The 27,918-nt window shown below is 49.5% G+C and overlaps 1 protein-coding gene and 1 long non-coding RNA gene across 2 annotated transcripts; one reads left to right on the top strand and one right to left on the bottom strand.

Annotated features, from left to right (window-relative positions):
• Positions 1–345: 345 nt before the first annotated feature.
• On the bottom strand, positions 346–27,615 carry ENDOD1 (endonuclease domain containing 1). Its single transcript, XM_060605309.3, has 2 exons — positions 26,865–27,615; positions 346–4,636 (listed from the first exon to the last, which is right to left on the bottom strand). The coding sequence occupies exons 1-2, from the start codon at positions 27,162–27,164 to the stop codon at positions 3,434–3,436; spliced, it is 1,503 nt and encodes a 500-aa protein (XP_060461292.3). The 5' UTR covers positions 27,165–27,615; the 3' UTR covers positions 346–3,433.
• LOC132661133 (uncharacterized) lies at positions 4,430–10,171 on the top strand. Its single transcript, XR_009602075.2, has 3 exons — positions 4,430–4,519; positions 5,183–5,333; positions 9,854–10,171. It is a non-coding gene; the product is annotated as an uncharacterized LOC132661133 (long non-coding RNA).
• Positions 27,616–27,918: the final 303 nt, after the last annotated feature.

The raw sequence follows: 27,918 nt of genomic DNA, 5'->3' as shown, positions 1-27,918 counted from the left end.
ATGTGATCCAGAATCAGTGAAGGCGTAAGCCCTTGGTGCTTATTTCTGAAGGACAGATCGCAAATACCTGGTATGCCAGACAGCTTTTTGGAGAAAAGAACACTGAACAGTAGTTGTAAGCCCTCTTTCACTGATCTAACCCTCTTGTAGAACTGAAAAAAAAATTTCAACAAATCTAGATGAGAGCAGAAACTGCTTGGGTTGATGTGGATAAAGAAGAAAACAGGAAAAAATAAAAATCACAGATAATCCCCAAAGCTCATCTCAACCATTACGATTCTCCTCCTTTAGTTATTTTATGGTTAATAAGATAGATAGAATGACACAAATCGGCAGAACAGCTAATGAGTTGTCAGTAATTACTTTATTGAGCATTGCAAGGTGCACAGCATTGTACATAGCTTGAAAATGTCCAATTGGCTTTTTGTCACACCCTCCAGAAAGGCTTCCCTAATTTCCATGGTTTTGTGGGCTTTCTTCCTGTGCTCCAGGGGGCACGTTCCCTGCAGCACCAGCCATGATATGTTACAGGTTATCCATTGTACCGTGTATTCTCCTCCACTAGATTCCTGAACTCCTCCAAGATGGGATCCGTGTATCGCTGATCTCTGCAACTCTGCAACCTCGATGTTCAAAAATGCATGTTTGACAGATGAATGGCTGACTGAATGGCGAGTGCTTCATTCTAGTTCCTTCTCCCAACTCGCTAGTCTGCATTGAGGTGGAAGTGCTGATGGTGAGTGAGAAGCCAACACTCAAAAGGCACAATGGAAAACAGGAGTGTCCAAAGGCGTGGCTGATCCACAGACTAGAAAATTAGCTCCATAATGAGGAAGAGTTGGCTGACCTCTCGTGGGCCTGAGAACATAACAGAGCCACAGAAAAGTCTTCAAGCCAGAGACAGGGTTCATCGATCCGGATTCACACCTCAAATTCTCATCTCAAAGCCCAAAGTAGCTTGGTTGGCAAGGTCAGCAGTCCAACCACCTGCTAGAGCCAGCTCCGGTAAACGAGAGGCACAGCCAACCCTCGCGGTCCAGAGTGGAGGGTCTCGGCCACCTAACCTTAAGGATATATTTTGCTTTATTATTCATTCCCAGATTTCACAAAAGGCCACACAAGAATAAATAAATAAGACACTAAACAACTACAGATGAGAAAGAAGCCATTTCCAAATGGCTCTTAAGAAGCAGTTTGGATGCCCTGTTTCTTGCATGGTGCCAAGAGGCTCAAGCTGCCACAGATGCCCCCTTTGGGCCTTGTCGGTATGCAAATATATACTGTGAGGGAATACAGATTCTGCGGGAGGCAGTAAGCATGAGGCTGTGCATGGACGGCTAATCATTTCATCACATAGGCTGAATCCCGTTGATGAGCCAGGGCCTAGGCTCTGTTTGATGGATGACGGAGAAAGCCCTGCCAATGGTCCAAGGAGGCAGCTGAGTAGTAACACACACGCACACATTATCTGACACCCCAGGTGTGGCAGGACAGGTACAAAAGACCTTGGCTCCTGGTCTCTCATCAGCTAGCAAAGAAACTAAGGCAAACCTGGCCCCTCCCTGTGCCTGGGTTTCTTCATCAGTTCGGGGTTTGGCCAGACCATCTCTCTTGCTACTTCGTAGATTCCCTTCCCTTCTGCCAGCAGGATTCTTGACCCCTTAGTACCAAGGCAAACCCTCACCCCTTACTACCAAGGCGTGCACCTCCACGCCGCTGAAATGAAGGGAAGCCCAACTACAGATGTTCACATTCACGAACAGAAATGTTGGTAAACTACTGCTCAAGATTCTTGGATAAATCTAGCGCATATCCCCCTATCATGGACTAGTCCGGTGTTCGTAATCCCCAACATTGTACCGCCAACTGGTCAGGAGAGCTACGCTTCTACTGGGTGCAATTCAATTATTTTTCGGCAAAATGTAAGTCACTACACTCACAATTCTTGTCTACTGACCAGCTGCAGATAGCTAGCCCATTATTCTCTCCTTGTTGCCTTTCTGGATCCCAGGTGTTTGCAACTAACTTTCAGATGAATGGTACTCTGCACTGCCAAGATCAGCATTTTACACTTGGCCTCTTTCTACCTCACGGCAACTCTTTAGAACGTTCAGAAAAATCCAGATGATTCCAGCTCAGCTGTGGAAGGCAGAGCAAAGTTTGGAAGATACTGCTTTCTCTTTCAGGGCATGATTTAAAATGACAAGTGCTTGATTAAAAAAAAAAAAAAATAGGGATTAGCTCTCAAACCAAACTTGCATTAATGGGAGACTTTTCTAGCCTCAAACACACTAAAAAATTATTTCCTAAGACATAGTGATTCTTATTCAAGTTTATATGTATATAAACTTAGATATATACGGATATGGAATTATAGCTAGAATAGTTTTTCTTTTGTGGCTCTTTTATATACACTTAAACCAAAACAATCATTTAAGGACAGAGGTCTGAGCGCTTTATGGTAATGGGGTACTTGCCTGATATATAACAAAGCCTGATCTAGAATATTAAGGAATGCAGATTTTCATATTAGCTTAACATGTCAGTCTTTGGGCCCATTCTTGTCAGCCAGAAATTTAATCTACACCAAGTTAATCCAAGCTTGGCTAAGGATGTTCTCAGACCTGCGGCACCTACTCAGAGCAGGGCTCCGACCCTTGCATTCTCTTCTTTACACCTGAGAGGACTGTACTACACTGTTCAAAGGGCGAAAAAATTTTGCCCTTACATTCAAACTCTGTTATGCCACATTTAACATAACACGCTTATCGTTACCTAAAAGAAAAATGCAGCAAAATTCATCTTTGGAAGAAAAAAAAAAAAAAACAAACACAACCTTACGGGTCCTTGGAAGCCATGGAAAGCTAAGGGATAGAGCAAATTCTTTTTATCCCTAAAAAAGTGATTTCAGCAGGGGACCATGTCTGCACATTCCCGAGGTCAGCCGAGTTGGAGAGAAAGAGAAGCAAATGAAAACGAAATCACTCCACATCATCTCTAGCGGTTTGCCCTCAAGTCTCAAAGAACAGAAACAAGATTCCTTTCTCCTTTGCTTCAAAACTCTTTGGATTCAAGTTGCCTTCTAATTCTTCCCTCCTCTGTAATTCTTAGTTATCACAAATGAACACCAGAGAATCTCAAGTGGTCCACCCATAGCAGAGTGAATAAAGATTCTAATGCTTTGGAAGTCTGCCCACACCACACAGATGTCCTACACATAATCCCAGCCTCAACCTTTCCCTTAGGTCAAGTCTAAATTATACCATCTTCCTTTGCAAAAACATGCAAATACCCCTACCAACGCTCAAAATAGAGTGGTAATTGACAGTGAACAGAAACCCATTGCAAAGACAAAATATTCCAGCTTTCTCTACTTTAAAAAAAAAAAAATCAAATTCATCGTAACTGGACATGACTGTTTTTTTTTTGAGTTCTAGAACTCCCCAGAATTGTCAAAAGTAACCTTATAGCCAATCCTCTTGCAGATACTAAAAAAAACCTGAAACAGGCCACCCATAGTACCAAAAGCGGCGTCAAAGAGCAAAGAGATAGTGCCACCGAGGCCCACTGCAATGTCCCTGCACACAATTGGAACCGCGCCTATGGTGTGCACAGGGAAAGTGGCCACATCCACAAGGACTCGGACGGGAATGCCCAGAACGCGGCAAACGGCCTTGAGCAGGCAACAAAGGATCCGCAGAACGGCCCTGATGATTTTGACCATGACTTTGAGTACCTTCCAGGGAATGCTGGCCAGCTCTTCCCCAATGGCCAAGAAGTAGGAGATGGTGGCCGAACCCAGGCGGTAAAGGCAACTTTCTATGCCATTAATCACTTGCTTGGTAACAAACCACAGGAGGTACATAATGTTCTTCAGGATCCCCACTGCAAGATAATAAAGTAACTGGAAAAGCTTGATGACGGGGGTCACGAGCAGGCCCATCAACTTGCCCCAAAAGCTACTCCTCTCCTCAGAGGCCTCTGGGGGCAGCAGAGCAGATCTCTCGCTCTTTGCGCTAGAGCGGGCACTAGCGCCCTCTTCCGATCGCACCGCTCGCTCTTCGTCCTGGACCTGGTTAACCACTTCCAGGATTTTTTTCATTCTCTCCGTGTCTTGCTCGGTTTCGCCGCAGTTGTCCCGGAACAGCTGAGGGTTAAACGGAAGCAGTTTCTCCAATTCTTTCACCATCACGTCCTCTATGACGTCACCGTCCCGGGTGTGCTTGACAAAGCCCATGGCCCAGCCGCTGCCAGGGACGGCACAACAGGCTGCCAGCCAAACAAACGCAGGGACGGTCACTTTGCCATGAACTCTGCGGTCTGAGGGCACAGCGCCCGTGAGGATATACAGGTCTTCCCCACCGCCACACTGAGGGCCCAGGGCGCGGTCCATTAGGCTGTTGAGATTCATGTACCACCGCTCCCGGAAGGACGGGGTCATCGGAGCTGCATTTGTGAGAGCAAACGTGGCCACGTGGAAATCACTGCCAAGGGAGAACGGGAACAGCTGTCCTCTTTGGTAATCAGAATCCACGTAATCTGCACTCAGGGCCTGCTTGCTCCCCAGGTTGTTCACGGAGGCGATGGCATCAGTCTCATCAGTCCCCTCCTCCAGGTTGCTGGCGGGATCGTCAATCTGAAAGAAGAGACCAAGGACTGAGACGCGTGCTGTTCACAGCGGCGACGGTGCGCTCGAACCCTTCCGCCAAGGCTCTGGAGTCCCTACGGCACGAACCCTCCTCGCGCTGGGGTTCGGGAGCGCTTGGTCCTCTGGTGCGCACACACTTCATCCTAATATCCCATGACACTGGTGTTTGAAAGTGGCTTCTAACTAGACTGTTTCCTGTTTTCTGTCCTGCATATACTCCACCTAGGTAGAACTGCTCTGTGATAACACCTTCTCACACACACACCCACGCACCCGCACATGCCTGCGCTTGCGCTCGCGCGCCACCCCCCCCCCCCCCCCCACACACACATTGGGTATTACATTATGAAATCACTTTACCATACCGTTTATAAAACATTAAATCCCAGGGTCTTATGATAGTCTGCTAGCTGACCTCCACTGACAGAAATCCCCATTATGATTCCTATGTCTTGTCTTAAAACCATTGTTTTAACCTATGACAAAACTCTTCTGATCCCAAGGTGACGAGTGTTTTAATGTCATCTGTTACAGCATCATCTGAAACTCTATCGAGTAAAGGCAGCAAAACGGCTTCCCAGCAACTCTATGCTTGCTTAACTCTGCAGAACAATCAAGTATGTCTTGGGAGGCTCCACTTTCTGAAGGAATGTCAGTGTGTATGGAATTAAAATACCTAACTCAGGTATGGAAAACCGTACTAGAAATAGTAAGAGTATTTGATTGAGAAAGTCTAATATATTCTTTGACGCGCTGTCATGCAAAGGGCAGATGTATTTTTCCACACTCTCTGCAGACATAGTTTAATGATCTGGTTATTGCCATGATTGTAAATTTCTGACAACACTGCTCGCTGAAGACAAAAATACGCCTATGATGTAAGAGGTGATTTCAGATTACATTTCTGGGTGACACTTGTCCTTTTGCATGCACCACTTCATCTTACTCTTTGGTTTCCCAGTGGAACCTGTGGATGGAGGAGCAGGTACAAAGCTCTCTCTGTAATCCACCTCCCAGCTGACCTGGTCCCCCTGGGCCACCCACGTCATTTGATATAGTTCCTGTGTTTAGTGGAAAATTTTTTTCCTGATCACATGTTAAGAGGTTTTAGAAAAATGAACTCTCCCCCTCCACCAGCATCCTGCCCCATAAATAATCTTATAATAAATTCCTTTTTCAAATTTAGTGAAAGGAAAAAAACAATTGTTTCTCTCAATGAGTTGGCCTTTATGCCAGACAGTAAAAGCTCTTAAAACCCATGGGATTTGTGTGTGTGTGTGTGTGTGTGTGTGTGTGTGTGTGTGTGTGTGTGTTGGAATTAAATGACAGGAGAGTTTCAATTTTCTCCTTACATGCATGTAAGAAAAATAGACTGATAGAAAATTGCAGAGGAGCACCGGAGGGGAAATATTCATCCATTCAGTAATATTTATTAAGCGTATATTATGTGGGACCAGTACTATAGAAGGAAGCATTAGGACTGGTAACAAAAACCACCACCACGGCCATCAACACTTAATGAGCCCTACATGGCACAATTCAAAGAACTTTACATGTATTACATCAGTGAGTGGCTATGCTAAGTATTCACTCATTTAAACTTACAAAAAAACTAGGTACCATGATCACCTTTTGACAGATGAAGAAACTGAGGCACATCAAAATTAAGAAGCTTACTCAAGGCCATACCGTGAGTGGTGGCATTACCATGTGAATGCAGAAAGTCCAGCCTCATGGCTGGTGTCCTTGATCACTGCCTTATTTGCCTCGAAACAGACCTTCACATTAAGAAATTCACCATCTACTTAGGAAAACAAGACATAGGTGCAAAGTGAAATAGGAAACCAAGAGAAAAACAGTGCAGTGCGGTTTATGTTAAATGCCGAATACATGCTATGAAGAAAAAGAGCAAACCAATTTGAAAGGAAAGAAGGGCACAATGAATGCAGTCAACGATGACTTCTTCCTGAAGAAGGCAGAAGCTGAGGTGGTATTAGGAGGATGTGCAAGACTTGGATAAATTCAGAGAAACAGAAAGGTCAGCAAGGCTTAACAAGACTTCTACACCAAGGCGTCGGGGCAGAGACCAGCAGCCGGCGAAAATCAGATTCTGACTAAGGAAAAATGAAAGGATGATTGGAAACGGTGGCAGGAAGCAGATTATAAATGGTCTGATATACAGATAACTCATCACAGGATAATTATCACTACCACCTAGTGAATGCTCACTGCATACCAGGCACCATGGAAAGCTCCATACAAAGCATCTTTTAAATTTTTTTAAAAATCCTTATTTATTTTTGAGAGAGAGACAGTGTGTGAGCAGGGAAAGAATGGAGAGAGAGAGAGAGAGAGAGAGAGAGAGAATGCAAAGCAGGCTCCAGGCTCCGAGCTGTCAGCACAGAGCCTGACGTGGGACTCGAACTCACGAACTGTGAGATCATGACCTGAGCCGAAGTGGGACGCTCAACCCACTGAGCCACCCAGGGGCCCAGTACGAAGCATCTTTTTTAATCCTGATAGGATCCCCATTACCTCGGATGTGGCCAAAATTGTAAAGCAGGTTTGCCAATGACTACACTTTGGAAAGCACTGAGCTGCTGCGTTGACTCCTCACATAACCCTCCCAGCTAGGTGTTATCATCTTCGTTTTACTCACAGGAACACGAAAAGTTAAGCAGCAGGTAAAGGTCATCCAATATGTAAGTGGCAGGGCCAAGGCTTACACTCAGCTTCTCAGACTCCAAAACCCCAGCTCCGCGCCAGCAGCAGTCCATGCCTCTGGGTAAGGAAGGGAACAGGAGAGCCACAGGGCGGCCATGCTAGAGGACAGGCAGAGGACAAGAGACAACTGGGAAACACAGATGGATCCGCAGGAGAATCAGTCATCTAGTGTCACATCAAGAGTCAAGGAAGGAGAAAGCTTTGGCTACAGAAGATCAACAGTGTGGCACCTGCCAGAGGGGAAATGGAAGGATGGGGACGAAAATCAAGGCCTTCGATGATTCCAGAATCCTTAGTGAGACTTCAAAGGGCGATGTCCACAGAGGACTGGGAAAGGAAGACAGGTGGGGGAGGTGACTGGACAGAGCAAGAGCGGACTGCAGACCACTTGTTTGAGAAGCTTCAGGTAAAGGCAGGGGACGAGCAGGCCCTTTGCTGAGGAGCAGGTCACAGAGATAAGCAAAGATGGTCTTCCGGCCCCCACACACCACCGAGGGAAAGGGGCATTGGGAGGGTGGGGCTGCTCAGGTCTCTGTGCAAGGGAGCACTTGGGGGCTCAAAGGCATCTATCTCAGGGGCACAGTGTCACTGAGCAGAGCCCAGTCCCTGAGGGTTTCTGGCCTGCGAGGTCCATGCAAACATCAGGGACATGAGTCACCTGGTACAGATTTGCCACAGGGGAGTCTGTCACTGAGTGGGGAAGAAGAGCTATTTGTCGACAGTGACAACGGTCCGCAGAGGAGAACACAAACATGGAGGCTCGGCAGCCATACTCTGCCCCCATCCTTCCCCCTTCCTCTTGCTCTCTCTTCTCAACTCCTCTAAGGTTGCAATCATACCAAGTTCACAAGCACCTTCTCTGCAACAGTTCAGAGGCCTGGCAGGTACAGGGGAGTTCCCTTAACCCCCTTCCCAGCAGCAAGCCTGCACAAGGGTTTTGACGAGACACAGGGTCCCACAGGGCCAGAAGACAGGAAGTCAGTGAGGGTCCCGGTCAAGACCTCCAAGACCAGTCAGGGGGCTGTGCCATGGGGCAAGAGAGTGGCTGCAGCCCTGAGAGTGTGCACAGGGTCCCGGAATGTCCCAGAAGCACAGCGGCACGGAGGCTTTGCAAGAGGGCTGGAATGCCCAGGTGAGGAGGATGGGAATGTGGGAGAAGCTCATCACTAGTCACCAAGATTAGTTTTAAAGAGCACACACAATGGATCCAACAGAAGAAGATACTGGGATTGGGGAGGGGGCGGTGTCTGCATATGCAGGAGAACAGGCTCTTGGGCATTTGTTTCATATATTTTTACAGACTGTAAGGCGCACGAACACTGGCATCATCTCTCTTCAAGTTTATTTATTTTGAGAGAGAGGGAGAGAGAAACTAGGGGAGGGACCGAGGGAGAGGGAGAGAGAGAATCTCAAGCAGACTCCACGCCATCAGCACAGAGCCTGATGCGGGGCTCCATCCCACGAACCATTATATCATGACCTGAGTCGGATGCTCAATCAACTGAGTAGCCCAGGTGCCCCCAGGACCATCTCTTGTACTTCATCTGCATAAAGCATAATGGAGACTCTGCGTATTTTAGGTTCTTGGTGGGTGTTGCTTATTAGTATTCTGGTGGTGAGGACACCAATGCCACAGGGGGATGGGACAGCAAAGGGAATGGTACTGGGAGCACATGGAGAAGAGTCAGCCGGGGGTAAAGGGACCTCTCCTGAGAACATGGCGGGAAGGGGAGGGGACATGGGGAATTGGTATGGGTCAGTTCTCTGCCGTAAGTGAGGACATGGAGGCAGAGCGTCAGGAGGGCAGGGAAGGTCTGCCAGCCTCTGGTGGTCACCGTGCCAGGGAATTCATGAGAGAGGGCAGGAAAGACGCTGGAAAGAAGGGAAGGCTCCATGGAAGCCAACCAGGATGGGGAAAGACCAGCTGTGCTTAGGCCAGAGTTACAGTTTTTGTACTGCTTTTGTGCACAGCCGTGACCCACAGGTCAGGGACAGGTGCAGAGAAAGAACTGGTGGGACTGAAGTGGGGCGGCCTTGGCACTGCAAACAGAATTGAAGCACCTCAGAGTCCAGGTGGGCAGGGACGGAGGGCGGCAGGTGGCAGCCACTGGCACTGCTGATGGAGAGACTTGAGTGGGTGCGAGCGCAGGTGACGAGCAAGACGGGCTCAGGGGATGTGGACCGGGGAGGCTGGGGAGTGGCAGCCAGGTGTGGCTGAGGGGGACGGGACACAAGTGGATGGTCAATTTAGGCAAGCAGAGACAAATTGGGGGGACAGCTGGCAGGCACTGAAACTGTGTTTCTTCATCTGTCCATCCCACTATACTGAAGGGTCCGAGACAGTGCCCGATCACCTCTGTGCTCCTACAGCCAGCACAGCGGCCCTTTGTCATCGGGGAGTGACTGACAGTTGTTGCAAGAGTGGCCTCATTTGACCTCTGCAACAATCTTCTGATGCACATCATCTCTTGCAATTTGCAGATGAGAAAGAGAGGCTCCAGAGAGGTCAGCTCGTCCTCTGGTTCTGCTCCACGATCCGCCGCATGGAAAAGGTGGTCATCTAGAAGGATCATCAAAACGGTTCTGGAACTTTGTGATGATTCGGAAAGGGGTGGTGTTTCCTCCCCCTGGAGAATCTTAGCCTGAGGCTAGATAAGCTCTCGGCTGGGCTGATTCAGATAAGATCCTGTGATCAGGAGAGACCCCCCGTGAGCGCCTACCTACTCTGTGGGGACAAACAGGCTGTTCTTTTGGGAGCTGTTTTATTTTCAACAAGACTAAGTGATTGAATGAGCAGAACAGCTGGTATTCCGATTTTGCTTCTGCGCTGAACTATGATACACACACACATACACACACACAGGGACATTAAAAAGATGCTATCATCCCGCTGCCCACCACGAAGTGGGTAAGAGGGCCCCCTCCTTACAAGGAACATGAGTGCAGCTGACAGCGGTGACATCGGATGATCTTATCAGACCTGGAGCTGGATGCGCAAACAGGGCCTCTGCACAGTCACGCACATCAGAATGAACTAGATCTGAGGCCTTGGGTGAAGTCTGAGACAATGTACTTGCCATGGAAAATATGCAGCTCGAGGAAAGAGCTGCCTTTCAGAAAAGTAGCAGGAGGCTGGTGAAGCCTCCATAGCAAATGAGGGGCGTTTGAGGAAGGACAAACCGTAAGACCTTTCAGCTCTCAGGAAGGGAATAAACAGTTCCGGCCCACCCATTTAAGAAGAAAAAAAAAAAAAATCCTCCCTATTTGGCATCCAAAATATTCTCTATCCCCTTGGGAACAGAAACAGCTTTAGAAGACCTACTAGGATTTTTTTCTTTTTTCTTTTTTTTTTTTTTCTTTTGAAAGAGAAACACAGGGCTTTTCATTTCCTGACCAGCCCTTTTGCACTCAGGCAGGCCTTGGGGTGCCCTCCGCCTTCCTCCCTGTGAATCACCCTTCCTCTGGGCCCCCAGGGCCGCTCACACACCTTCCTGCCTGGGGAGGAGCAGGCCTTCCAGCTCTCCTGGTGCTGTGCACACAGTAGGTGTTCAGCCCGTGTCCAGGGTGTGGAGGTAGAAAGATAAGCTGCGTGAAGGGTTCTCTCCCCCCGAGTCAGAAGATGATGGAAAAGAAAGAATCAAAGGATGTCCCACTTCCATTTCAACCTTTTCTTGAAAATTTAAAAAAATGGAAAGAAAAGGGGGGATTAAAAAATGCACCAACCCTAAACTGGCAATACACGGCTGGGCCAGCAAAGGATGCCTGAGGGGAGGCCCATGGGTGGCCTCAGGGACAGACAAGCTCCCGTGGGACTCCTCTGGCTGCTCCTTCTCATGCCCAACTCCAACTTTCAAACTCCTGCTGGGAGTCTACAGAAGTGCCCGAGTCCTTTAAGACCTTTCCAGAACTGCAGTACCTTCTCAGGTTACATCATCCCTGGTCTTCTTTGGTTTCCTTCCTCATTACTCACTGCAGCCTGTTTTCCACTCTGTTCTCTGCTTTCTTTTCCAGAGCAATTATTCTTAGCACTTGACCGTGGGGTACGGAATTCCAAAAAGTCTGTTAAGTTGAGACATTTCTTCCATTTCTAACTTTTTCCACCTTCCGAGTTCAAACAAGATTAGAGGTTCTTGGGTCTGGCTGCCTGTCAGAATCACCTGGAAGTTTTACATAAAATATGTCCAGGCCTCGCCCCAGACCAATTAAATGAGAATTCCGGAGTAGCAAGAGGGCTGGGCTTCTAGGATGTTTTTAAAGTTCTCCAGATGATTCTAAATTGAGAACCCGCTGGGCTAGATCTTTATCAGATTCTCATTCATCATATGGGTCCCTGGTGGCATTCACTCCTGCCCAGATAGCCACTACAAGAAATGAGTGCTGTCTCCTTAAATCAGTAGTTTTCAGAATTTAGTTTGTGTTAGAAGCACCTTGGTCCCTGTTAAAAATGCAGATTCTTGTGTTTCACACCAGAGGTATATTCAGCAGGGCTGGAGTGGGGTTCAGAAGTGCATTTTTAACCACGACCCCAGGTGATGCTGATGCAGGGGGTCCATGAACCCCACACCAAAAAACAAATGTTTAAGTCACCCTTGGGTAGTGCCTAGCTGGGCTTAAAGATTCACATAAGGGGCGCCTGGGTGGCTCAGTCAGTTAAGTGGCCCACTTCCGCTCAGGTCATGATCTCGCAGTCTGTGAGTTCGAGCCCCATGTCAGGCTCTGTGCTGACAGCTCAGAGTCTGGAGCCTGCTTGGGTTTCTGTGTCTCCCTCTCTCTCTGCCCCTCCCCCCGCTTGTGCTCTGTCTCTCTTGTTCTCAAAAATAAATAAAACATTAAAAAAAATTAAAATAAAAAAAGATCCACATGATCCTTGCGATTTGTGAGAGTATTATTCACAAATTGCAAGAGCTGTGATGACAATACCAAGGGAGAGAATAAAGTATTATAGGGCCATTTAAATCCTCCACCTGTTGGAGCAGTGAATATTCTGATCATCAAACTGTGTAAACATGGATTTCCTACCTTATCCATCCACAGAATAAGAAGTCCTTTTTTGCTACTTATACTCTTTTGAGCAGATCTCACTATTCTAACATCTTCAATAGTATCCTATATTGCCTGGTTAAATGGCAAACAGGTATATTCAGAAGGCCTCCCCAACCCCTCCAATCTCTTCTCTCAAATCTTCCCCTTCATTCAGCCAAAACAGGCCAATCCGTTCCCAATAACACCAGTTATATGGATGTAACGTGTTTCCCTGCTTCCCCCTGTATGGGCACCCATGACTTCAGTGGTGGGGGTGCCTCACCACTCCTCTCTGCTGCTTGAACTCCTCCTGGGCGTTCAGGCCCAGCCCCAGCCCCACAGCCCCCATGCTGGGGGTGTCTTTTGGCCTCCCAGATCCTTTCTCTACTCCTCTCTGCCCTGCTCTGTGCCCCAGGAGGCTGGCTCACATCATCTGAGCTCTCATGCCCTCTGGCTTCTGCCTGGAGCAGCCAACGGAAGGGTGGGAAGAGAGAGACCAGAGTATTTATTCCTTGGCTCCCCCTGCACCTGGCTGCGGCAGCTGTGGCTCTGGCTGAGTTTCTGGGCAGTCATGGCTCTCACCAGGCTCTTGCCTGACCCCACGGGCTTGGGATGGTAACAGGTCCCTGCAATGGCTAGGCCCCAGGCGCTTTACCCTGTCTTGCTGACTCCCTTAGTTCTCTGTAAATCGTTTCTTCATTCAATTCTGTCGGTTAAACTACTTTGAGAGTTCCATCTGTTTCCTGCCAGGACCCTGGGTTGAGACAGCCTCTGTGAGTGCTTTCCCAAGATCACAGCTCACCCAGTCCTGGGAGGATCAATTCCACCTCAGGGCCTCTGTGGCATGAATTACACACACAGTTGGTACACAGAACCAGTTCTGTTGAGTAGTGAAGGTCCCTCGAGTAATCTAATATGGCCGCCCAAACCAGGCTCCCGCAACCACCAGGTATATCAGCCCTCGTCAACATGCCACAGTCAACTTCTGTTTCTAAATTAACTGAGTATTTCAGATACTATCTCTAAAAACAGCATTTCTGACCACATGACCTCCCCCTCCCCACCCCCTTGCCAGTCACAACCAAGGGATGGCCAATCTGGCCAGCAACCAATCAGATGGCTCTCTTAGGTTTTTAATCCAACATAATCCAAGAAACTCAGAGACAGACAACAATTAGAGTATGAAGGCTGCTACATGCAGTTTAGAGTTGGTAGTCAGGCTGACCCATGGGAAAGCAGGAAAACTAGTTAAAAGAGTAGGATAAAGACCCTAAAGTCTGTGGGACCATTTGGTTTCTAGAAGTTTCTGAGCTCTGGTTCCTTTGAGGCCTGTGTGTACCTCCGTTGCTATGTCTGTGAATCTACCAGTCATCTGTTACAACAGCCCTACCCTTCACCTGAATAAGCTTGGGTAAGTTTATGATTCATGTACCAACTAGCCCGAAGCATCAGGAGAACCCAGCAAGCCCCCTGTGGGAATTGGGGCAAGAACCTTACAGACATGGAACTTCCCAGACACCTGGATTAAATCTCAGGAACAAAGGAAAGAGACAAGGCTGTCCTGGTTCCAGAAGTCTCGGAACAGACCAGAGGGGGCACCCCACAGACCAGAGAGAAGGAACTTCTACTAAATTCTTCAAGAAAGAATGCATCAATGGGCTAAGTAACATGGAGGACAGCATAGGAGCCACAGAAAAGGCTGAGACCAGTCATAAGAAAGGCAGCATTGGAGCAGGAGTATGGATTTTTGGTTTTTGTTTTTGGCCAGCTCGTATTTTATTAGAGAAATCCAGGATTACAAAGGACTTTAGAGTTGACCTTTGGACCCTTCTTTTTACCGAAGGTGGGTACAACACTGACAAAGCCCCAGTTTTGTTGGTTTTATTGCATCTGCTGCTTGGCCCGACCTATCTTCCTCTCCCATTTGGCCACCTTAGGAGTCTGACCTCTCACTTTCCCATCACAGGCCAGGAAGCCATTTCAGAAATAATACTGGGTCAAACCTAGGAGTATGGTCAGCCTCATCCCGGTTGTCTCCAAGGCAGGCATGGTCTGGGAAGCAAAGGTGACTTGTTCATTCAACATGCTTAATGTATATGTAGTGAGGGCTTGGACACAATGCAGAGTGGCCTTTGTACACACTGTCACACCGAATCTTCGTCACTCCCCCATGGAATTGGGACAATTAGCCCTGTGCCACAGACAGGGACTGAACTTGAACTCCCTGAGATTCGGTAACATTTCCAAGGTCACACAGCTGATAAATGACAGAGCTGGGACACAGCCCAATTTTGTCTCCCGCTAAGACCCATTTTCTGAACCACTCTGTATGCTCGCTCAGTCTTTGCCCTTTCAGGGCTAACAGTCTACTGGGAGAGAATTAAGCTGGGGTCACGATCTGCCTTCCTACCTTAAGTAACAAGTTATCTGCGGAAAGGGGCTGGGGCTTGTTCCATGACCACGTCTTAGATTCCTAGATCGTGGCTTAGTACTGGTAATTGAATAAATGGTTTTGGCGTGGAAGAGAATGACAACACTAATCAAAGAGTCAATCAGGAGCTGGGTACCTGACTACTCATACTCTGCAGTGCTAAAATTCTAGACCCGCTGATCAGGAATGAGTAAGTGAATGAGCAGATAAGAAACGGCGTGGGCTTGTTTCAATCACCAAAAACCCCTGTAATTCCATGCCTACCTCTTAAACCCCAACTCGCTGCCAGAGAACAAATGTGTGATAAACTCTTGTCTCTGTCTGACTGGCTGTGACCACATTTATTACGTACAAGAAGAGAGGAAAAACTCAAGCACTGGCCTGTGGCAAGAACAGGGGAGCAGAATGGTACCTAATACTGAGAGCAGCAAAAGCAACAGTAATGGGCCTGGTCAGTGAGCTACTCAGGCATGGAACTGAGGCTGAGATATCACCACTGTCAACCAATTTCAGAGTCACCCTCCTCAGAAAACCGGGAAAGGCTCAAAGCCTGTCTCCACGCAAGATTACGGCTATAAGAGGGGCTCAGTTGGGCGTCCATCTTCAGCCCAGGTTATGGGCTTGAGGTTCATGAGTTCGAGCCCCACATTGAACTCTCTGCTGTCACCACAGAACCTGCTTCAGATCCTCTGTCTCCCTCTCTCTCTGCCCTTCACCCCCGCCCCCCAAAAAATAAATTTTAGGAAAAAAAAAAGAGATTACAGCTATAAAAAATAGCGTTTCTCCAAAGCCAACTGGCAAAATCCACCCTTCATTTTAAAGATCGCTAGGGACTTCACAGCCCTCGGACCCTTCCCCACGGTGTCATAACTCTCGCTGTCAGGAAATGGCTTATTTGCATCCAACCTAAACCCTCCTCAAACTATTAAATCTTATCCTTGTGTTTAAAGCACAAAAGAGACAGCATGTACTTCTCAACGCTGTGTAATAAATATGATTTGAGGCTAGTAAATCTGCTCTCGGGCAAGATCATTTCCATGTGTTGGACCTTTCCTCCTGGGTTTTATGAACATCGCTCTTCTTCGAGTTCCTCTCGATGTGAGACGACACGGCAGCACGGCTGAGTGACAGAACACCAGGTTAGACATGAGGAGAGCTGTCAGCTCTGTCACCTCCTTGCCTTGTGACTTTGGGCAGGCCAGCAAGTCTCCTCTAAGAGGAGAAGGATCACCGCTGCTCAGGAGCACAGGAAGGGAGAAGAAGGTAAGATTATTTCAGGCTGTCCGTGAGTTACCTGGATACCGACTTGAAAGAAATAGACTTTGCATGTGGAGGCCCCAGGCCTTCTATTTCTAAATGCAATAAATTATTTTTGTGTATGTGCAAATTCACTCATCCAGAGCCCCTCCACTCTCCCACTCCATGGGTATGATGGTTGTTTGAGGGGCGTGCTAGAGTCCAAAAGGGCCCTGAACCTTGTTGACTAGAATAAAGAGTAGGAGTGCCTCCATGCGTCTCTATGTGTAACAGAAATCTCTGGAATGTTAGCACACACACACGCAAATTGTAAAGATTAGTTCGTTATCTGCGTGAAATGAGACCCTTTTCCTTATATACTTCTAGAATGTTCGAAAAATATTTTTACCATAAGCATATGTTATGTTTATAATCCTAAAAACCCTTAACATGACAAACAGGGGCCATCACCACACACAGCTGAGATGTATCTCGGGCTGCCGGGCTATAATAGGAATAGGACGACCCGCCCAGCGTTCGAATTTCACTGTTGCTGTTCAATCCATATTCGCAAAGCGCTCAGCATTCAGCGACACTCCTTAATTACTGCCCAAGTGCTGGCATTGGGCTAGACCATGGGGCTGGCAAACTACAGCCTGTGAGCCAAATCCAGCCTACCACCAGTTTTCATAAATAAAGTTCCCTTGGAACACAGCCGTGCTCGTTCATGTATGTATTGTCTGTGCCTGTCTCTGTGCTCTAACAGCCCAGCTGAATCGGTGCATCAGAGACTACACGGCAAACAAAGTCTGAAGTATTTACTATTTGGCCATTTATAGCAACGGTTTGCCGGTCCCTGCGTTAGAGGGCGAGGATTTGACAGCAACAATATCCCTGTACCCTGCCCTCACAGACCTTAGAGTCTAGCTGGGTGGCGCTCAGTTAGTTCCACAAATAACTGTGCAACTGTAACACGCTAGCAAAGAAAGGTATGTTTGGTACTGCTAGAGAGTATTCTGGGCAGCTGATCTGTTTGGGAATATCCCAGAAGACGAAAAACAAAAACAAAAACAAAACAGCGGGTACGGAGGCCCTATGATGGGCGTGAAAAAACAGCAGCACCACACCCCACAGAAGTAAGCCAAAGTGGCTAGAAGCAAAGGCCTGGCAATGTGTGTGACACCAGATAAGGCCGGGCGGGGAACGGGAGCCACGCGTGCAGGACTCCGGAGACCACGATAAGGCCTTATCTTTATCTGAGGAGAAACGGGGGGCCTTGGAGAGTTTCCGCTGAGGCTGTTGGAGGCACGATGGGATTAATGATCTGAGAGTATTTCTCTGGCTTCTGAGGGCAGTAAATTCAGAGATGTGGGTAGAAAGGGTTAACCAATGGGGAAGCTGCTTTGCAGAGCCCTAGAGGAAGGTGAGCAGACTTGGGCCTCCAAAGTGCAGAAGGCAGGGGTCACAGGAGCGAGGTCTGTCGGGCTGAGGTGCAAGAGCAAGGTCACCAACAACACCAAACGGTGCGCTTGGCCATGAAGGAGGCCTCTGTCGTCATGGGTGCCACGGCTCCAGATACAGTGGAGATGCTCCAGAACAAGGAAAGGCGTACTATGGTTCACAAACCCGGCTTTCCCTTCCCCGGCTTCCGTGCATCTGGAGACTACAGTGGATGCCCAGTCTTTCAGAAACGTCAACAGTGGCCATTTCCTTACATGGCCCAGTTCTATCATGCATCCTGGCCGATCCACTCAAAAAGCTGATGTGATATGGGTTGGCTTCTTCCCTCAGTTACGACTGTTATGACAAGGGGACTTCCGGAAACCAATGCTGCCATCGCCCTGACACAGCGGGAAGGCTCGTTGGCCAAGCTGCGTTAAAACCAGGTTACCTAGGACGTAAGGGCAAAGGTGAGAACTTGCACAGGGGAAGGACTCCAGTTTACCAACAGTCCTGAAGGCAAAAAAGGAATTTCTGTACTTTTAAAGAGGTGGGGTGTGCTGAGTTGGAGCAAAGTCCCTCTTCTGGTCCCAAAGCAGGGTGTAATACATTACTGGGCTATGCAGTTTCAGAACGTGCTGGGCTCAGCCTGGCTTTCCTTCTCTGCGGAGCCAGGTTGGGTGCACCGGAGGGATTCTCGCACTCGCTAGGACCGACGGATGGATGAGCGGGTTCTCTCTCTCTGTTCCAGAGGTGGGGCTCTGGAGGGTGTAGTTTGCTTGCACCTTTTCCCTCAGGCAACTGGCACCTGGTCAGGAGCCGGGCTGTCAGGCTCATGCGTGGCACCCAGCCCACCTCCAGCAGCCAACAGCTCCACGCCCCGACAAGACCCAAGACCCCGCCCTTATCCTGGCCACGCTCACCCAGACTCGGGACGATCCTTGTGGCTTGAAGGAGTTTTTAGGTGATCCACTGAGGAATCACCTTATAGAGAATGTCTGCTTGCATAACGGCCATAGGAATGCCCAGGATGGATTAGAACGGAGCAAGACTGCAAAAGGAGGCAACAGCGCCCTCAGCCCAATGAGGCACTTACAGATCCTGGGACCTGCCGTGGCTGCAGGCACAAGGGTGCTCCTGGAGGCTGCGGGCACTGATGTTCATTGGCACGTGGCAGTGGGGCTGGGAACATGCTCTGTTGTATAAAATTCTGATTGGGGGGGGGGGGCACCTGGGTGGCTCAGTCAGTTAAGCGTTAAGCTCAGTTAAGCTCAGGTCGTGAGCTCGAGATTCGTGAGTTTGAGCCCCGCATCGGGCTCTGTGCTGTTAGCGCAGCACCTGCTTTGGATCCTCAGATTAAGTGAGATTACATGTGAAAACACACCTAGAAAAGTGCCCTGTGTGATAAAGTACTCAGAGTTAGAGGCCCCCACCTGAAGCTCTGCTCAACACCCAAAGGCATCTCACCCTTAGGACATCTAACACACCAGCTCCTCCCTTAGTATCCTCACCTTATTCACAGGCACCTCCATTCTTCCAGTTGTTCTGGCCAAAGTCCTGGGGGTTATCTGTGACTCCTCCCTTTCTCTTGCTCTTGGCTCTTCCTTTAAAATATACTCTGAGCTAGAAAGAATGCCAGCCCCGGTGGTCCAAGCCACCACCATCTCTTGCCAGATTATTGAAACCACCTAGCTAGTCTCTCTGCTCTGCCTTTGAACCCTTACGGTCTGTTCTCAATGCAGCAGCCAAAATGACCCTATGCAAATGTAAGTCAGAGCACGTCCAAAATCCTCCGCTCAAAGTGGGCACCATGGTATCCCATCTCATCCCATCTCACTAAGAAACCAAAGGCAGGTTTCGTACAAATAGCCCAGAAGGCCCGAAGTGATCTGCCATCCCCCACACCACCTCTCTGACCTCATCTCCTGCTACTCTCCTCATTTCTCCTTCTCTCGACACATTGGCCTCTTTCTCACACGTGAGGAACACTCTTGCCTCAGGGCCTTTGTACTTACTGTTCTCTGCCTGGAACATTCTTTCCCCAGATACCCGCATGACTGGCTTTGTCACTTCCTTCAGGTGTGTATACAAAGTCACCTCCACAGCGATGTCTCCCCTGAAAGCCCTTTAAAAACTTCACCTTTTCCCGGATAGGTCAAATCCTCCCGCCTTGCTTTATTTTTCTTCGCCCTTTCACTATTTAACATGCCCTGTCTTTTATTTATTTATTTTATAATCACCTGTGCTCTCCAGTAGATATTAAGCTCCATGAGAGACGGTATTTTTGTCTGTTTGATTCACTGCTCTATTCCCAGGGCCTAGAACAGTGCCTCACACATAGCAGATGCTCGAATAAATATTTGTCGATTTAGTGAATTAAATGACAAAGGGCCCAGGGCTTTGTTAAAGCATTAGGTGTTCCTGCCAACTGAAAATCAATCAAAACTCAAGACCGATCATCCCTAAAATTAAGGTACAAGTCAACTGGAACATGTAATTTAACTTATATTTTCAACTACTATGTCCGCCATCTGTTTACTCTCCAAAATGAAATGTACCATATTTTTCCTTTTGACTGAAGGTATAGAATGTCCTCAGCCTGACCTCTTTTGATTGAGCCACACTTCTGTCCGGCACTGGGTCAATAGAAGCATGGCTGGAATACTAATGGCGCTTCTATTTTTGGTTCGCCCCATGAGTCGTTTCTTTTTTACTTTTCCTTCCTTTCAGTGGCCAGATATATCAGCAGGCAGCAGATCATTGCTGCCATCAGATGTCATGTTCTACAGAATCAAAAGGGTACGTGGCCACCCAGGAGACACGATCTACACCTTGAAGGGGAAAACGTTCTTGAACTAACAGTGATTCCAAGAGCACGGCCAGATCACCGGAAGCAAAACCACTGGCAAATGGGAGGATTTCTTTTCTCATATTCTCACTTGTACTTTAAAAGTTTCACTGACAGTTAAAAGGAAGAGATATTTGAAACCCAAGGAATACAATCCTTAGTCAAGGAACGATCCATTGAATCACCAGGAGCTAATAATTGAGCTACTGACAGGCTGACACAGGGATTTTCAGAATGGTCCATTAGGAGCAAAGCCACAAAGCATCCGGAGACCTAGATGAATTCAGTAAAGGAACAGCCCCAGTCAGTCCATTTGGAATCTGGAGAGAAAATACAAACACTGGATTTGGGAGACGGTACAATAGAGTGGAAAGGGTAGTAAGAGCTTGGGAATCCGACAGCCATAAACTCTAATCCAGGCTCTGCATCTAGCGGCTTGTACACGGTAAGGGATCAATAAATGATAGCTCCTTTCTGACCTATTCAGATTTAAGTGTGAACACTTGACGAACGGTGTCCACTGGGCTGTTTGAGGACAAAATATCCCTGAAATGTTCCGCCAATGTAGGGCAAGTACCTTAACTTGCCCCTGAGGATGACCACAAATCAGACGGGAACACTGAATTCAAAGATGAACAAAAACCCAGAAAAGGAAAAAAATGCAAGGCAAGGTAGCTTGTGTGACTCTGGCTTTTGCTATCTGCGCCCCGGTAAGGAAGACATCGCGAGTGACTGACTTGGGAAGCATCCCTCTGAGTAGGCGCTTCCCAGACTTCTCACCCGGGCTCAGCACAATAGATTGCAATGCGATTGCTCACTGTTTGTTTTGTGACAACACACCTCTTGGTTACTCAGGACAGGGAGGATCTCAGAGGCGTGGGTTCAAGCCCCACACTGGGTGTAGAGCTTACTTAAGAAAATAATCTTAAAAACATAATAGGAGCACCTGGGTGGCTGTCAGTGAAGCATCTGACACTTAATTTCAGCTCAGGTCATGATCTCACAGTCGTGAGATTGAGCCCCACGACGGGCTCCGCACTGGGCACGGAGCCTGCTTGGGATAGCCATCCTTCCACCCTTCCTTCCTCTCTCTTTCTCTCTCTCTCTCTCTCTCTCTCTCTCCCCCCTCCTTTTGCCCCTCCCCTGCTTGCACTCTCCCTCTCTCAAAAACAGTAATAAAAAAAGGGGGCGGGCTCAGTTGGCAGAGCATGTGATTCGATCTCAGGGTTGTGAGTTCAAGCCTCAGGTTGGGCACAGGGCTTACACAAATGAAGTTTTTCAATTAATAACACCCATTAGAGTAAGAACTTAATAAAGTATACATACTAATATTTACTAAGACCTTACCGTACTCTGGGTACCGTGCTACATGTCTGTGTGTGTTACCTTGTGCATTTGTCACAACCACTCTATGAAAAACACTATCATTGCCTTTAACGTACAGATCAGAAAAACAGGACTGGAAGAATTTAAGGTCCCATCGCTTATAAGTGGCAGAGCAGGGGTCTGAATTCAAGTCTCTTAACTAGAAAGTAGGTATCGGAATTGTCCTGTTTGCTGTTAGAAATGAAAGATCCAGTACTGAATCAAGATTCTAAGTTGTGATGACTGTTCACATTTACTAAGATTTGAAATATGACCTTATCGGACCCTTTAGGAAAACGCTTGTGTAGTTCACCAGAACATACCCTTCACTCCAGAGCCACCGACATCTAAGCAACATTTATGTGGCCAAATATGTGCTCCCACTGGTCCTACGACCATTGGGAAAGAGAAATAGAGTAGAAATGAAGATCCCCATATAAAAGAGGAGGAGGAAAGCCCCATGACCATTAACGCAGTGGATTCACTGTGAGGTCAAAGAATCTCCACGACATACCGAAAGAGCATTGAACTAAGAGCAAAGGGTCATGAGTTCAAATCCAAACTGTGTGACATTGGGCACATCAATTAACCTCCCTTCATTTCTCCAACGAAGACAATGACATCAGAATATTTTTGTACGATTAAAAAAGTGTAAGCTGAATATAAAGCCAGATCCATTCAGTATTCATGTTTAAAAACTGGTAGGATCTTAAATGTCGGTCTCCAGCATGAATTGACAATGTGCTTGAAAGGCATCACCGATACCTTATCCAAAATTTCTTCCATTAAATGGCAAGGAATCGAGGGACTAAAAGGTGTGAGGCTCCTGGTACCATACCAGAAACCAGTTCTCAAGTCTCTGGGGTCTTGACTGGAAGCCTTCCAAACCATCATCATCACGCTAATGGGATTTTCTCATCTCTTTTTTGCCTTTTCCCCCATTCTCAATTTAAACCACATTCCACATAAAACCTACAACAACTCTCTGTTTTCTCGGCTTCCTTTGAAAGTTCTCCTTCTGTGCCTCAGAAGATCCCATTTAAATTCTTCCAGTGTGGGCGGATATGGGGATCCTATATCCGACACCAAGGAGCTGTTGTCTAGACAAGAGATCCAAATCATTTGCGTTCCAAAGGCCAGAGCAAGAACTAACGGGGTGGACTTAGAAGAGGGTTCCAGCTCTCCTTATGGACATGTTTGTATTAGCGGCTGCTGGCCAGCTATGGGGCAAGCCTCTGAAGCCGTACATGTCCCCCCAAGAAGCTCAAGCAGAGCGTCTCCCTGACTGCTGCCTGATTGAGCCTAACAGTGAATTATTTTATTCAACACTTATTAAGACTGTCCGTGTCCCAGGCACTTAGGAACATAAGCAAGATGAATAAGGGTGCAGCATTCACTTCTCAAGGGCTACTGAGACAGACACATAAGTAGGCAATTCTAAAACAATGTGGGAAGTACAAAAAAGACAGAAATTATTGGAGCCCCGAGCAATGGACCACAATCAGGTGGACAATTCTTTCTGGAAGAGATGACACCGAGAAGTCTTAAAGGACGGAGGAGAGGAAGAAGTGAGGGGCAAGATGGGGGTAGTACAGAAAGGATTCTGGGCACAGGAAAGGAGCATGGGGTCCCTGGGTGCCTCAGTCATTTAAGCGTCTCTCTTTTTTTTTTTTTTTTTAATGTTTATTTATTTTTGAGAGAGAGACAGAGTGTGAGTGGGGTCGGGGCAGAGAGGGAGGGAGACACAGAATCCGAAGCAGGCTCCAGGCTCTGAACTGTCAGCACAGAGCCCATCGCGGGGCTCGAACGCACAAACTGAGCTGTAGTCGGCGCTTAACCAACTGAACCACCCAGGCTCCCCTTAAGCGTCTGACTCTCGATTTCAGCTCAGGTCATGATCTCATGGTTCATGAGTTGGAGCCTCATGTCAGGCTCAGGGCAGACCCTGCGTGGGATTCTCTCTCTCTCTCTCTCTCTCTCTCTGCCCCTCCCCTGCTCATGTTCACGTACGCTCTCTCTCTCAAAAATGAATAAATTTAACAATTAAAAAAATGAATAAATTTAAAAATTAAAAAAAAAGGAATGAGCAGAAGTGACAAACAGTACAGAAGCAGAAGTACAGACAGTACAGTTTTATGAGAGGCAGGCCAGGCGGCCGGATAATACTAGAACATAGAATGTGAGGGTGGGGAGGAGTGAGAACAAGGCTGGAGCCGGAGACAGGAGACAGGAGCCAGGGCACGGACGGCCTTGTAAAACTGCATCCTGCAGAATGAACTTTGTCCTGTAGGTGTAGGGCAGCCAACACCTTGAAGGTTTTAAGCACAAGAGTGCCCAAGTTTCTATGATCTTCAAGTTAGGAGCTTGTTTTTCCCATGGGAAACTGCAGGACAGCTATGAAAGGTGCTGAATTGGGCTTTGGGAGCCGCGGGGCCAGGGCCGCCCTAACTGACTCATTACCCAAGGCAAGCACTGAGCTCCTTTGGCCTCCTGCCTCTCCCTTGCCAGTCTGCTCTTGGTAAAGCTGACCTCATAAAAAGGTGATGTGGGCACAGGGCAACTCAGCATTACCAAGTGCTCTGAAGCAGCCAGAGGCCCACAGCGAGCCCTGAGCATGGTTCTGCAGCCAGGACCCGGGCGGGGAGGCAGGCCTCCGGGAGCAGGCAGCAGTCAGGTCTGCCGCAGTGTGCCCCGAGTCCACCTGCAGCTCCTCCTCCCTCCCTCCTTCCTTCCCTGCTTCCTCATACCCTCTGGCTCCTGGCCCACTTCACCGAGGCCGGGTGGGAAGGGGACCCAAGCCCATCTTGCAGAGGAAAACATCAGCCACTGCCACTGTTCTGAGCTCCCCCGCTGGGACCTCCGGCCTCCTGTACTGTTTCCAAACCACTGTTCATCTCAACGCTTCGAGATGCCATTTGGAACAATTTCCCCCCTCCTCTCCCATCCCCTTCCTCATTTCCTGCCCCGGGGGCTCCACCGCCTGGATGACTCAGTTCTGCCCACAAAACCTGCTCCTTTGTGACTCCTTCTGTAACTGCATAAATGGCTCTGTCTCACTACACCTTCCTTAATCACTCCCTCACACCCGACCTCTCCCTTCCATTATTCCCCTTTATTCTGAACACTTGAGCAGACTGGCACCTGCGTACTTGTACTAGTTTAGTAATCCCAACCCCTCCCCACGCACTAACCCCTGAAGCCGCCACTCTCACTCTTGATGTTCCTCCTCCTGTCTCTCTTCTGAACTCTGCCTCATCCTTCCAGGCACAGCACCAATGTCACCCTGACCCTAAGGCTTTCCCCTTTCACCCTGGAAACAGGTGAAATCTAGTAGGATTTTGTTTACCTTTATCGGTTTCGCTTATGTCCTAAAAACAGCTGGTACTTATATGCCAGGCATCTCTTAGGGAACTTTATATAGTAACTCATTTAATCCTCAACACCACCCCGTCATTAGCTCTAAAATAACCTGGCCAAGTTTACAGCTAGCTGAGAGGAGCTGATTCTCGAACCCACGCAGCCCAGCTCTCATCAGCTGATTCTTCACCTGCACACTAGGAAACCTTAGAGCTCAAGGGGTATCCTCTGTTCTCCTGGTGCCCTAAGAGCCTGGCACCCAGCAGGTGACTGATGACTAAATGTGCTCTGAATTGAACTGAACTTTGTTTAGCGTGCCTCCCTGTGTTCTCCTCGCCATGTATATGGTCTCCTTAAGCTGTCCACGAGACCCTTAAGGAGAAAGGACTAGATCATCTGTTTCTTGACAGGAGCACAATCGTGACGCATAATCATCTGGGGTATATGCAGAGGGCTCGAGGGGGTGCAGCTGAGGGCAAACTAAGTTTAGATCAATATATATCTTAGGTGTGTACAACTTAGAAAGGTTTTTTCCAATGCCTGATCTCATAGGTCCTGACATCATAGGCTATGGAATGGACATGGAGAGGAACGTAAGAAGACTGAGGTGCAAGAGTGCGTGAGACCCGGCCAAGCTCTCAGAGCTAGAAATATCTGAATGACATTGCAGGGATTACAACCCAGGGCTCTGAATGAAGCACCTGAAAGCCAATCTGTTCGCCCATGTGGTTTTGGCCAGCTGTGACTATCAGGAATGAGTGGGTTGAGTGGGTAGCTCTGCTCCCAGCTTGGGGGGGGGGGGGTGGTCTTGGTAGCTGGGGCAGGTGCAGGAGACAAGGTGGGAGGACGGTGAGAACTGACCAAAGGGGAGCCTGGCTGGGTGTGCAGGGAGGGGGATGGCTAGGCAGACGTGGGGCAGGATGCATTAAGGCAGTTCAGCAGGGCCTCTGGGAACCTTTTACAGTGTTTGGTCACCCTCACCCGACAGTACAGAACACTCAGGACATGATTTCCACGTGGTCTGATAACGTAGCTAGGAAGAGTCAGGTAAAACTTGTCTGCCCTTCCCAATAGTTGGACAGTTTCCCTACGATTTGTAACTCTCCCATTGCATTTCTACAAATATGTGCCTTTATGGTCCTAACGCAACGCAACTTCAGACCGAATGTACTCGATGTCGTGTGCACAAGGGGTTTTTAGGCCCAGGTGGCCTCTGCAAAAGAGAAGCTTTTCCATAGTAGAAAGGGCAGTGAACACCTGCCCCATCTTCCCGGCTGGGCAGACTTCCACAAGTCTCTTCACTCCCTGGGCCTTGATCTCCTCTTCTGCAAAATGGGCATGAAAATGCCCACCCACCTACCCAGGCCCAAAGAACTGTGGCAACGACCTGCGCCAAGGCCTGGGAGCTCCCAGCCGAGGCTTTCGGCTGATCCGAAATGGTCAGTCTCACGCTCCTCACTGGTCAGGAAATGAATGAGACACTGCAGATGTCTACCCCGAACTGTACGGGAGAACCACTTCCCACTGGGGGCCTCGGGGTGGACGAGGGCGGCGGCGCGGCTTCTCCGGAGGCTCGCGGATCGCCAGGCTCTTGCTGTGGCTTAGGGGTGGGGGTGGGGTGCGGCGAGGAGGCTCGGAAACCCGGGGTTCCTGACCTAGCCGCGAAGACGCGGGGCCGCCCATCCCCGCCCGCGCCCCCGCCCGCGCCCCCGCCCGCGCGCTCGCCCTCGCCGCGGCTGCAAAGCGCCCTCGGGGGCCAGCCCCGCGCCCGGGCTCGGGCACAGCTCGCTCACCTGCGGCTCCACCAGCCAGCGGGGCTCCGCGCCACCAGCCGCGGGGCGCGCCGCGCGGAACGCCGAGTACACGGGGATGCGGTCCCGGCTGCTGTACAGGGTGGCGAAGCGCTCCGCGCCCGCGGAGCGCTGACAGATCTTCACGTGGGCCTCGGCCGCCAGCCCCGCTGGCGGGGTCCCGGCGTAGAAGAAGCGGTCACATTCGCCGAAGCCGGCTTCCTCCTCGCCCACCAGCCGGCCTTCCAGCAGCGCGGCCAGGGCGAGGAGGCTGGCCAGCGCGAGCCAGCGCGCGGGCCGCATGGCGGCCTCTGCGAGCGCGGCGGGGCCGAGCGGCGGCCGGCCGGGGGGCGCGCGGGCTCTGCGGGCTGGGCCGGAGGGGAAGTCGGGACCCGGGCGCGGCGGGGTGAGCGCTCGGCGGGGCCGGGCTGGGCGGCGGGGCGGCGGGGGCGGGCCCGAGTCCCGAGGCCGCGCCTCCCTCCCTCCCACGCGCCCGCCCGCCCGCCCGCGCCGAAGATGGCCGCGGAGGCTCGGGGGCTGGGGCTCCGGGGGTGCGGCGGCGTCCCCGGCTCGCCCCCCGGCCTGCCGCCGCACCGCCTCGCCTCGCCTCGCCTCTGCGGGCCGCGGGGACGCGCCCCACGGGTGGGAGAGCAGCGTCGGGTCGGCCCGATTCGAGGGGGCTGGGTAGGGAAGGTCCCCTGGGCGGGGCGCCGAGAAGCCTCCTGAGCCGGCGCGCTCCGGGAGCCTCCGGCGATGCAGAGACGCGGCGTGGGATGCGCGCGGAACTGTGGCTCCTTGGGGGCGAACGGGCAGACTCCCCTCTGAAATCCAAGGCAAAGCGGAAGGCCCAACCGCGCGCGCACCTGTAAAACTTTGATGTCATTTTAGCGGATCAGAAGCCCCGAGACTCAAACTGAGAAATCCTGTTATAGCAAGTTCCTAACCTAGGCAGACAGTGCAGCCCTGCTGTGGTTTACTTGATGCAAGGCTTAGAAACAAAACCAAAGCCTAGAAAGGACACCAACCGACATCGTTGGTTGATGGGTTTCTTTGATTC

The sequence above is a fragment of the Panthera onca genome, chromosome D1 (assembly GCF_046562875.1).
Source record: "Panthera onca isolate mPanOnc1 chromosome D1, mPanOnc1 haplotype 2, whole genome shotgun sequence".
Classification (NCBI taxonomy): domain Eukaryota; kingdom Metazoa; phylum Chordata; class Mammalia; order Carnivora; family Felidae; genus Panthera; species Panthera onca.
This window is presented reverse-complemented; position numbering and strand designations above follow the sequence as displayed.

Bases quoted from the DNA above. Each gene is read 5' to 3' on its own strand.
- ENDOD1 (XM_060605309.3), bottom strand. From the start codon at position 27,164: ATGCGGCCCGCGCGCTGGCTCGCGCTGGCCAGCCTCCTCGCCCTGGCC. The intron at 4,637-26,864 runs GTGAGCGAGCTG...CTCTTCTTTCAG, and splicing joins GCTGGCTGGTGGAGCCGCAG to ATTGACGATCCCGCCAGCAA.